At 38.4% G+C, this 13243-nt stretch overlaps 1 protein-coding gene across 1 annotated transcript in view; it reads left to right on the top strand.

Moving 5' to 3' along the window:
* The window catches only part of CFAP47 (cilia and flagella associated protein 47), a 681124-nt gene that overhangs the window by 598313 nt on the left and 69568 nt on the right, over positions 1 to 13243 (top strand). The window contains 2 exon segments of the mRNA XM_030575652.1: positions 8284 to 8443; positions 9747 to 9841. Coding sequence (XP_030431512.1) covers positions 8284 to 8443; positions 9747 to 9841 — 255 coding nt within the window.

The following is a 13243-nucleotide window of genomic DNA, read 5'->3' as shown; positions in this document are numbered from 1 at the left end:
ACCCAGACATCTATTGGGAAAATAACACAGCAGGGCACACATTATCCAACAAGTTCTTGGAATGTATTGGAGACAGTTTTTTATTTCAGGAGGTGGAGAAAGCTACTAGGGGAGATGCTGTTCTAGATTTCATTTTGACAAATAGGGAGGAGATGGTTAAGATTTTGAAAATGGAAGGTAGGTTGGGTGACAGTGATCATGAAATGATGAGTTCATGATGCTAAGGAATAGTGGGAGGGAAAACACAATAAAGATAATGGATTTCAAGAAGGCAGCCTTTAGAAAACTCAGGGAGTTGGTAGCTAAGATCCCATGGGAAGCAAGTCTAATAGGAAAAACAGTTCAAGAGAGTTGGCAATTTTTCCAGAGAAAAATTATTAAGGGCACAAAACCAAACTGTCCTGCTGTGTAGAAAGATAGGAAGTATGGCAAGAGAAGGACTGGAAAAATATAGTACCAATCTATAAAAAGGGGAATAAAAGACAACCTGGGAAATTACAGACCAGTCAGCTTAGCTTCTGTACTTAGAAAGGTAATGGAGCAAATAACTAACAATCAATTTGCAAACACCTAGAAGATAATAAAGTAATAAGTAGCCGTCAGCATGGATTTGTCAAGAAGAAATCATATCAGAGCAACTTAGTAGCTTTCTTTGAAAGGATAACAAGCCTTATGAGAAGCAGTAGATGTGTGGTATATCTTGATATTAGTAAGGTTTTTTATACTATCTCACGTGACCTTCTCATAAACAAACTCGGAAATACTAGATTGAGCTACTATAAGGTGGGTGCATAACTGGCTGGAAAACTGTTCCCAGAGAATAGTAATCAGTAGTTCACAGTCAAGCCGGAAGAGCATATCAAACGGGGTCCTGTTCAATATCTTCCTGTTCTGTTCAATATCTTCATCAATTATTTAGATAATGGCATAGAAAGGACACTTTTGAAGTTTGCAGATGATACCAAGCTGGGAGGGGTTACAAGAGCTTTGGCAGATAGGATTAAAATTCAAAATGATCTGTACAGATTGGAGAAATGGTCTGGAGTAAATATGATGTAATTCAATAAGAACTAATGCAAAGTACTCCATTTAGGAAGGACAATCAGTTGCGCACATACAAAATGGGACATGACTGGCCAGAAGGGTGTACTGCAGAAAGGGATCTGAGGGTCATAATGAACCACAAGCTAAATATAAGTCAACAGTGTAAACACTGTTGAAAAAAATCCAAATATCATTCTAGGATGTACAACCGGGAGTGTTGGAAGCAAGACATGAGAGGTAATTCTTCTGCTCTGCTCCACACTGATTAGGCTTCAACTGGAGTATTATGTCCAATTCTGGGTTCCACATTTCAGGAAAGATGCAGACAAATTGGAGAAAGTCCAGAGAAGAACAACAAAAATGATTAAAGGTCTAGAAAACATGACCTATGAAGGGAGATTGAAAAAATAAGGCCTGTTTAGAAGATTAAGGAGGGACATTATAACAGTTTTCAGGTACAACGAGGAGAGAGAGAAATGTTCTCTTTAACATGAATACAGGATAAAAAGCAATGGGCTTAAATTGCAGCAAGAGCAGTTTTGGTTGGATATTAGGAAAAACTTCCTCACTGTCAGAGTGGTTAAGCACGAGAATAAATTGCCAAGGGAGGTTGTAGAATCTCCATCATTGGAGATTTTTAAGAACAGGTTAGACAAACACCTGTCAAGGATGGTCTAGATCAGTGGTTCTCAAACTAAAGCCGCTGCTTGTTCAGGGAAAGCCCCTGGCGGGCCAGGCCAGTTTGTTTACGTGCTGCTTCTGCAGGTTCGGCCGATCACAGCTCTCAGTGGCCACAGTTCATTGCTCCAGGCCAATGGGAGCGGCGGGAAGTGGCAGCCAGTACGTCCCTCAGCCCCTGTCTCTTTCTGCCGCTCCCATTGGCCTGGAGCAGTGAACCGCGGCCACTGGAAGCTGCGATCTGCTGAACCTGTGGACGCGGCAGGTAAACAAATCGGCCTGGCCCGACAGGAGCTTTCCTTGAACAAGCGGTGGTCCTAGTTTGAGAACCATTGGTCTAGATAATACTTAGTCCTGCCTTGAGTTCAGTGTACTGAACTAGAAGACTTCTTGAGGTCCCTTCCAGTCCTACACTTACTGTGATTCTATCATTCACACCTTGAAGGACTTGAGGGCCATGCTCTGATCTCTCAGAACTATATGCCTGCAAACAGAGAAAGATTAGCAAGACTCAGATGATGTAGAGATCTTTTCCACTCCATTATTCTACCTTCTATAGGCCACACGAGCCACTGGCCAAGAGGCCTAGATATTTTAAAAAGAAGCCAGCTACTGCAACGACTCCCTCATCCTAGCCTTCTGTGTCATCCAAGCATCAGTTTTGATGGTTTGATCAAGAGTCTGGATCACTCACTCAACAGGGATTTACTGCTCCACCATCCCAGTCTCCTTTCCCCCTTTGGAAACCATCTCTCCCAATTTTGAGCTCTGTGGGAGAGCATAACATGCGACAAATGGGTTTTGGAGGTAGTAACATCTAGTTATCCCATCCATTTCACTTCCACCCTCCCCCCAAACACCTCTTCCCTGTCCCTTTTCAGGGACTCCTCTTGCTGAGACAGGAGGTCAATTCTCTTCCAAACTTAGGATCTATAGATCTCATTTCTGTGCAATACAGGGGAAAGGGGTTTTATTCCAAGTACTTTCTGGTTCCAAAAAAGAACCATGGTGAGAGAGACCGATATTAGATGTCTGAACAACCATGTAAAACATAGATTTAGGATGGCGACCCTTTCACCTATAATTCCCTCCATGGATTCCAGGGATTAGTTTGTGATTCTTGACCTTTGTGACAAAGTTCCTCCTCTACCTTGGTGGGTCCTGCACTTATTAGCGGATTTGCTCACCTCAGTGATCTTCCCCTCTGGTGGAACCCACAGTCTGGGTCAGCTCCTCCTGTGTCTGATCAGGAGTTGGGAGGTTTTGGGGGAACCCGGGCCTGCCCTCTACTCCGGGTTCCAGCCCAGGGCCCTGTGCATTGCAGCTGTCTATAGTGCCTCCTGTAACAGCTGCATGACAGCTACAACTTCCTGGGCTACTTCCCCATGGCCTCCTCCAAACACCTTCTTTATCCTCACCACAGGACCTTCCTCTTGGTGTCTGATAATGCTTGTACTCCTCAGTCCTTCAGCAGCACACCCTCTCCCTCTCAGCTTCTTGCATCTCTTGCTCCCAACTCCTCACACACGCACCTCACTGACTAACTGGGAGGCTTTTAACTAGTTCCAGCCAGCCCTTGATTGGCTTCAGGTGTCCCAATCAATGTAGCTATCTCCACTGCCTTCTAGAAGGATCTTAATCAGCCCCAGGTGACTTGATTAACCTGGAGCAACTGCCATTTGCTTACCATGGTACCAGGGATTTGTTTAGCCTGGGGCTAACATACCTGTTCCTCACTACTTTACTGGAGGCATCTGGCCTTGCCCCATCACCTTCAAGACCCCTAATTTCATGTCACAATTCATCCCTCTCACAAGAGGTTTCTTCACTTTGTAGTCAACCACTAGTAGTGTTGCATTCTCCCTTTCAGCCTCTCCTCTGCCTAAAGGTATTTTCACAGATCATGGTCTTTGTAGCCACCCAACTTCGTTGTTTAAAGATAATTGTTTTCCCTTACCTCGATGATTGATTGCTCAGTTGCCAAACTTATCAAGAGGTGTGGTCAGCAGTACAAATGACAAGCTTATTATTCCACCGACTAGGCCTCCAACTAAATCTTGAGAAGTCTGCTCTGACACCAGTATAGAATATAGATTTCACAGGAGATTCTCTGGATTTGGTGGCAGCCTGGGCTAACTTACCTACAGACAGATTTTTCATCCTAAAGAATCTCATCTCAAAGATTCATCTCAGCCCTCAAACCTCAGTAAGGAATTGTCTTCAATTATTGAGAAATATGGAAGCTTGTGTTTTTGTAACCCTAAGCATCAAGTTACATCTTTGATGCTTTCAGGGATGGCTCAGGACTGTCTATATACTGAACAAGCATAGACTGGACAAGCAAGTGTCTGTATTCTGCTGTCACTCAGCTGGTGGAAAGACCGTCTCCGGGTCTGTGCAGGAGTCCCACATATTCATTATTCCCCTTGCATTATGGCAATATGAGATGCTTCCCTGTTGCAGTGGGGGCCAACATCTGATGCCTCTCACAATACAGGGCAAATCATCATCCCAAGAGCAGCTTCTCCACATCAAACTTCTAGAGTTGAGAGAAGTCAGAAATGCTTACCTTAACTTCCTTCCTCTGATAAGATAAGAGTCAAATCAGACAAGATCATAACAAACAGTGTGGCCTGGATGTTTTATATCAATAGGCAGGGGCATGTTCCCCCACACTCTGTGCAAAGCAATAAACTCTGGATTTGGTGCATAGCCAATCAGATAGTCATCTCAGCTTCTTACCTTCCAGGTATTCAAAACAGCATGGCCAATGAGCTCAGCAGACACTTCTCCGAAAATTAAATGGGAGCTACACTCATGAGTCCTCAACAACAAACCCTTAACTTGGGAGTTTCCTAAGGTAGACTTGTATGCAATCACTGCCAACACACAGTGCATGAAATTTTGCTTGAGGGAGGGAGAGCGAGACCCCTTATTTATGCATATCCCTCAACACCATTTCTTTTGAAAGTACTGAAAAAAAATCAAATGAGACAAGGTCAGGGTCATTTTAGTTGCACCAATCTGGCTAAGACAAATTTGGTGTCCTTAGCTCATTTAACTTGCTCCTCTTCCACGGATGAAACTTCCAACCAGTTGCCATCTGGTGTCTCAGCATGCTTGTCAGATGCTTCACCCCACAGTGGAAGTTCTGCTATTCAAGTCATGACTCCTAGGTGGTTCTCAGGAATAGAGACTTCATGTTCAAAAAAAGTGTAACATATAGTATTAAACAGCAGAAAAATGTCTACCAAAAATGTCTAATATCTGTTTATTCTGACTCTTTTTTCTCAATTTATATCTCTTTAAATTTCCACAGTTGTACAAAGTAATTGGGGGGAGGTGTCAGACAATAATTATTTAATGACAGCAGATATTGAGATTCAAAAGTTAAAGCTTTATGATCTTTAAAACACAACATCGTATGTCAAAATATGCAAAGTAGATATCCTTAAATCAAACTAATAATGTTGCAAGCACTATTTCTTACTTTATCGATCTATAAATTTCAGTTATCAGTGGAAATATTTTCTCATCAGTTTCAGCACGTACAATGAAATTTAGACATTTACAAACAAAAAACTAATCTTTCCAAGCCAAGATATTACAGATTAAACAAAGGTCTCCATTTTTTAAAAGTGCTAAGTGCAATTGAAGGGTGACAGAAATACGGTACGGATGGTCACAACTTGGGTAGTGCCAACACAAGCTATCCCAAATTGCCTTACCAATGTGTTTCAACCCTGGTGCACTTTAAAATAGTTCATTCTCCAGGCCCATTTAGTCTATGCTGAAACTGCTGGCTAGGATGTCATTTGTGATGATGATTTCTGCAATGTAGACTTTTATCTATGATGTCAAGAAGGTCAGGGAAAGTGTGGGACCCTTACTGAATGGAGGAGGCAACATAGTGACAGATGATGTGGAAAAAGCTGAACTACTCAATGCTTTTTGCATTTCGGTCTTCACAGACAAGGTCAACCAAAACAACACTTCATATAGCATACAGCATTTGAGTGCCTTAGGGGCTAACCGTATTCTGAGCAGGGACGCCCAAAATGTGGCTTGCAAGCCACATGTGGCTCTTTTACAGTTAAAATGTAGCTCATGGAGCCCTCCACGCTCCCTCATTCTCCACCTACCAGACTCCTCTTTTAACATAGAGCAGGGGTACCAGCTTAGGGCTTCTGCCCTGTGGCAGGTTGGTGAGGCTAGGGACTTCTGCCTTGTGGGGATGGGGGTTTCAGGGCATCAACCCTGTGGAGCCCATCTGCCAGTGCTCGGGGCTTCAGCAGGAGAGGGGCAGAAGCCCTGAACCTGGCAGGCACATTCCGTCTCTCGAACTTCTGTAGATTGTTGTATGTGGCAAAGGTCAGTAAGTTTAGCTGTACAGTAGCATTTGGTGCTTTGTGTTAAAACTACTGCAGACTGAACAAGTTAGAGCAGGTCTTACTCCTCTTTTAACATAGAGCAGGGGTCCCAGCATGCACAGAGCTGGAGCAAGAGCCGGAGAGAGTAAAAGTGAGCAATATGTGTGTGTGCATGTACACACACACTCACTGACTTCACTCTGTGAAATCTGGTTACCCTTCAGAATCTAGCCCATAGTATATCCATTCATTTCTGCAGGAATAGTCCTAGCATTGTACAAATTTATATTTTAACTTGTTTAACAGAAATTAAGATCTTGATGACTTAATCTTTTAAAAAACACAAACTCTTGACACAAAATACAGTATTTAGAAAATGAGTTAGTAGAAATTCAAACCTAGTATTTAATTGAGTACTAGGAAAGAGCATGTGTACTGTTACTTTGTTTCCAAGTACTTATTTCACTGCTAGATTCAGACCATTTCTACCAGCTTTGCTACAGACCAAAAATCAAGCTGCATGGAGAAGAAACGTATTACCATCTAAATGATTAAACATGAATCTCCCAGGATAAAATAATACCATTACTAAAATGAAGATCATACTCAGATGACCCTCTTTAGAAGATTTTCTTCTGGGAAGGCTGGAAAAATTATGCCTGTTTTTACAATTTATAAATTTCAAATAAAAGTTTGGTAGGTAAACATTTCTGTGTAATCAAAAGATTGTTCAAAATAGTGATTTAAAGCGCCCAGTACAGAATTTGAGTATTCCACTTGAAGTTTCAATAGTTAAAACCTCATAACTAATTTGTTCATCTGTTAACTTTTATTCTAGTGATATGTTTTTTATTTTCAAAGAATTTCTGACAGTGAAGAACGGTTCCAACAATATGAGAGAAAATGCTGTATGTTATAGTACAAATACAAAGAAACAAACAAACAAAAAACTCAGGGAAGTCATATGGTATGTGCTGTGCGGGAACTCAGACTGGATGATGACAATGGTGTCTTTTAACCTTAAAATCTGTGAATCTATGTAAAGCTGTCTCTCCAAAATGGCATACTAAGTAGAGTGTTTAGGGTCAGGTTTCACTATAAGATGGGACACTTCCAGGGCTTGTGCTGGGCTGAGCCCTGGCACCTCTAGGCTTATTGCATCAGTTATGAATGTAAAAAAAGATTGCTTTAGCCCCGGCACCTCTTTCATTACAAATTAAGCACTGTCCACTTCTATAAATGATTGTCATTGTAGGCTTTTAAGAATGCTGAGAAGGTCAAGAATTAAAAAGGGGAGGTACAAACAAGGGCTCTGGGAGAAATGCAACCTGCAACATGGGATGAAATATACAGTGAGCAAAATCAATTGCAAACATGGAATTAAATCATATTAAAATATATTAAAAGGAAATAGTTGTCAAAGTAAGTGATACGCAACTTAAACATAGAGCATGAAATAATCTAAAGTGTGATGTTAATGGATAAAATCTAAAATATCAAACTAGTTTTAGTAGCATGTTTTTAAAGTTGCGTTATGTATTTTATATTGTTCAGTCACCTGTCCAAATGTACTAATTATTTCCTCTCATACAAAATATTTATCATTAAATAAAGGCGAACCAGAAAAAAGAAACAGTTTAGCCATGTGTAGATATGACACTTATAAAGGATTGGTTTTGATTGGATCTTTATACATAATGTTAGACTCTTTATAGTATTAAGTCCAGACTTTCAAAATTCATGAGTCAGACCCCAAAAGATCATGGGATCACCTTAAAATTATTACTTAAATACATATTTGGGTTTTTAATTCACCTCCAGGTTTTTGAGCCAGCAAGGTGCCTTCTGGTCACATTTGCAAGCTTTTCTCCACAACTATTAAGGTTAAAACTTTGGGGGGGGGAGTTCGTGTTTTTTTTATGTGAGAGCTGGGATTTTCATGTAAGCACTTGTCTCCAGGAGCTGGGGTATTAAGTAAAGCATGCATTTGTCCATTTCATTGTGAGCATTATTTGACTTCTTGCAATAAAAGGTTAAAATAATTTCATTCTAATTGAGAAAATAGTCCTTTATGATAAAGGCCAAACTAAATATTCTGTGGACTAGACAAAGAGAAATGTATAAATAGAAAGTGACTAAATGACTCAAAGCTTTTTCCACCTTAGTGACAAACTGTTGTATTATTTTACAGCAATCCCACTACCTCCAAAAGGTAAACTGGACATTCCAGTGTTGTTTGTGCCTGACATAATGAAATTGTATGAAGCTGTGGTGATTGTTCATGTAGTGAAGGAAAATGGTGAAAACTGGCCCTATGATGATCCTGCTGAATTAAACAAAGAACTGAAAAGGTAATTACTGTGATAGGAAAAAATCACTGTTGAACATTTTCAGCCAATGGTCAGTCATATTTTTTTCCTCAGATATATGAATGCAACTCCTATTGCAGGGGTAGGCAACCTATGGCACGTGTGCCCAAGGCGGCACTCAAGTTGATTTTCAGTGGCACTCACACTGCCCGGGTCCTGGTCACCGGTCCGGGGGGCTTTGCATTTTAATTTAATTTTAAATGAAGCTTCTTAAACATTTTAAAAACCTTATTCACTTTACATACAACAATAGTTTAGTTATATATTATAGACTAATAGAAAGAGACCTTCTAAGAATGTTAAAATGTATGACTGGCACACGAAACCTTCAATTAGAGTGAATAAATGATGACTCAGCACACTACTTCTGACGGGTTGCCCCCCCAGTCCTATTGCCTTCAGATGGAATTGTATTTGTGTTTTTGTTGGCAGAAATCTGTCCATTCTGAGAGACATTTCAATGTAAGTGTTTAGACATCTGAATGAAGAACTGCAATGGTAGCTAGAACTCTGTTAGCTTGAACACCTGCCTTTCATTTTCTTAAATTTGGAAACTCAAGAGAATTACTTGCCACTGCTTTTAGGTATAGCAGAGAAATGAACAACAGTTGGATTCTTCCATTTTTTTAAACTAATTTGAATTCGTTCTAAATTTGAATCAGTAAATATCCTTTTGATATATTTGTGAAAGCAATTATCAGAGATATATTTGGCCTTATTCTGATTCCATTTTTGCTGATTTTCCACTAATATAACTACCAAATTCAATTAACTTGTTCCACATTTTCACTGATATAAGTGAAAACAGATCAGACCAAGTGTTCTCATATCCTGAATACACAGCTCAATTCTCAATTCTCTTGTGTGATAAAGTCATGTCTTTGCAAAGTGGGTGTAAAACACTACCATTCTGATTTGGTTCCATTTTACATCCACTTTGAAGCTTCTGTGCATGGCTGTTAATGATTGCAAAAGATGCAAGGGAATGGAAAATAATCAGGCACATTGAGAACTTTGAAGTCCAGGATAATTTGAGTATAAAAGTAGAAAAGGGAGTGAGACCCATAAAAGAACTCAAGAAATATGACCACAAACCAAAATAACAAACATATCTGAAAGGATTATTTCCATATTTTTTCCCTTTAGACTAAATAAGCCTTTCACAATGTCTCAAGTTGGGCACCCAAAGTCCCTAGTCTTGGCCACAGTTTTAAGTTAACATCAATAACACCAGTTTCTCAGCTAGTTCAAGTTAATTATATATTTTACTTGAATTTCCAAACAGCATCACCATGTCAGAGAATGGGGAAATCCATGGAATATGCTGGATCTACCCAATTCATGGAATTCCTGAAGCACATCCATATAAATCAGCAACAGGTATTTAATAGTTGAAAAGCCACAAACATAAGAACTGTAATAAAATCAAAACAGTTGCTTGCCTTTTGACATCTAACACTTGGAACTTGCATCATGCAAAAGGCTGACACAGGTTTATGTCAGCCTGTTTTTCCAGAACACTTTTGCAAATATGTGAAGAGAGCAGAATATTGAATCAGCGTCCACTGAGTAAATCTGACAGAAGAATTTTGATACTTATCCTAAAGCAAACTCTGAAGGAAGATTGGTAATCACTTTAACTTTTCCATAACACTCCTGGGAAAATTAATTTGCACTAACTGATATAGACTAATATTTATGGGATTTTTGTTTTAGCTCACTTTGGAAGTAAAAAGAGCTTCATTTGCTACTAAATTAAATACATCTATTTCTTTATCACAGTATAAATTTACAATTGGTTTACTTTAAATTCTGTTAAATAACATGGACATTGTGAACTGGTTCAGACACTAATAGCCATCATAAAAGCACTGCCTGTGCGTAGATAAAGGCACTTGAAAATTTGCTAGTCAATTTTATACTGAATCTCCTTTTGGCAAATAAAAACAACCTGTATTAGTGTGGGAAGATAATGAGAGACATCTTGAGGATTAAAATTATTGAACTTAATAGGAATAGATATTATTTGTACTGTCATTGTTCTAATTTGTTTAAGGACCTTTAACTTGCAGTCAGATGCCAGTGTGATATTAATTAGAGCTTTCATCTCACTAATTTCCTCTTTATTCATTAAAGGAGTGAAGCAGAATATTCTTAAATATTCCACTTGTGCCTAGTATGACACCATTATAACTTTTCTCATTAGCATGAAAACTATGTGTACAAAGGTGAATGCTTGTGTTCTTATTTTAAATCTTTAGTGTACTATGAAACCAGCAGTTTGAGATAAATATCTCTCTTCTTTAGGCCATTGTTTTCACTCGGTATGGTAACTATACATTAAAAATGTTAGCATTAATACATTGCGTAAGTGACATACTACTCTGTGTAAGCGGAAGCTGTCACATCTTAAATGTTAATTTTCTAAAAGCTGTTATGAAAACTCAGAATATTTATAACTGGTTCTGTTGCCATGTAAATTATGCACAATACATATTTGTAGTTCACACCAACATCTTTGCATTAATTCTGAATATCAATAGAATTTAATGACAATTTGTAACAATTATATATATACTGTGAGTTCTCTTTCCATTGCACAGTCTAGAGTTATAAATGGACTTTATGCTTCTATATAAGCCTCAACTCAGGAAAGCACTTAAGCACTTTACATATGTACTTACATCCCATTATATATGTCCCATTGACCAACTGTAGGATTAGAGCCCATAGCAAGTAATCTTCTAGAGATCTATTTTTCTCATTAAATTGTTATCCTAAATATAAGGATTATATTGTTTTTCTTTGGAAATAGTAAAATTAAAATTTCCTACAGACTACAGGCTGTGATATCAAAACTTCAAACTGTTGCTCTAGTTGATTAGATAGTGCCTCATCCTTATTCGCATCACAATAGAATTCTGTAAAGTGTTTGACTTAGTACCACGCTACATGATTATAAAGATTAGCATTGTATAAAATTAATATAGTGCATATTAGATTAAAAAGTAGCTAACAGCTAGATCGCCAATGGTAACTTAAATGGCGAATCGTTATCCAAAGGCAGTGTCCAGAGACTGAGTCCAAGGGATAGGCTGTGGATAAGCTCAACAGGGGCAGGATTATCACTGGGATCTTTGAATTTTCAGTTGGACTTTTGTAACCCTGGAAGGAGATTGAATTTAAGTGTTCCCTGGCCAGAGGGGCAATTCACCAAGAAAAGATTATCGCAGAAACAGATCAACTGACTAGAGGGTGTGCGAGAGTAAAAATCCCCCGAAACTCCCTCACCTGACACCAGGAGGCACTAAAGCAGTGATTGAACCATATGCAGGAACTGTATCCTGGAAACCAGTGACTCTGAAAAGGATTTAGAGTTCTGGTAAATAACCAACTGATCAGAAGCTTCTAGTACAATGCTATGGCAAAGAGGACTGGTGTGATTCTTGAATATGTAAACAGGGAAATACAAAGTAGGAATAAGGAAGTGATATTACCCGTGTCTACAGTAATGGTGAGACCATTATGGGAACACTGTCCCATTCTGGTATCCAGACTTCAAAAAGTACTGTATGTTGAAAAATTTGAAAGGGATCAGAAAGGAGCTACAAGAATGATACAAGTTCTGGAAGTCCTGCCTTATAGTGAGAAATGTGGGACTCTACATCTACTTAGCTTATCAAAGAGAAGGTTAAGAGGTGACTTGATCATGCTGTATAGGTACCTACACGAGAAGAATACAGTAGAGGGCTCTTTAATCTATCAAACAAAGGAACAACAAGATCCAGTGCCTGGAAGCTGAAGCTAGGTAAATTCAGGCTAGAAATAAGGTCCGCATTTTAAACAATGATGATAATTAGCCATTGAAATAACTTATCAAGAGATGTGATGGGTTCTCCATCACTTGAAGACTTTAAATCCAGTTTGGATGTCTTTCTAAAAGACATGCTGTAGCCCAAACAGAAGTTATGGGCTTGGTGCAGGCACTACTAGGTAAAATTCTATGCACTGTATAATGCTGGAAGTTAAACTAGATTATTGCTCCTTCTAACCTAAAAATTTGTGACTATAAGTCACTGCTAATCATCTGTGTGGATAAAAAAAATATTTGGCTTTTTCATAATCATAGAAGAAATAATTATTTTCATATTCACTTGGGCATAATTTTGATGGAAAGAACATTGACATTTTAAAACTGAGAAACAGATAACCAGCTCTTTGTCCAAGTCTATGTAGCGTTTGAGACATCTGGACATTTCTGAATAATTTTATCTGGGAACATAATAGTTCCCTTCAATTTCTAGATCTAATTTACTAATCTTTCATGGTGTTGAAAGAATTGTAATCAAAAGGGTTTTACAGACTATAATACACCGGATAAAACACCCTTGTATTGAAAATTGAAATATTTTATAAGGGGAGGATTAAAATGACAGAATTCACGAAAGTCACATTCTATGTTAAAATTCCTTTGCTTCAGATACTTAAGGGAAACTCAAGTTGCAAAATTTTAAATCTTGGTATGGCTCTCTAAAATTGTGTTAAATGTTCTCTAAAACTTCAACTCTGAGCAACTGCATGTGGTCTTAAATTAAGATATATAAAAAAATTCATTTTCAGTTTCCACAACCATTAACTTTCTTTTGAATTTCTTTTTAGCTTCTATTTTTATTTCCAATTAAAATATTTTAAATGATACTATACCTTTTTATTTTTAAATGAATTTAAATTAAATTTCATAATTGCAAAGAAATTGCAGAGATTTCTTTTCAAGTGTTATTT

This window comes from Gopherus evgoodei, chromosome 1 (assembly GCF_007399415.2).
Source record: "Gopherus evgoodei ecotype Sinaloan lineage chromosome 1, rGopEvg1_v1.p, whole genome shotgun sequence".
Taxonomy (NCBI): Eukaryota; Metazoa; Chordata; order Testudines; family Testudinidae; genus Gopherus; species Gopherus evgoodei.
This window is presented reverse-complemented; position numbering and strand designations above follow the sequence as displayed.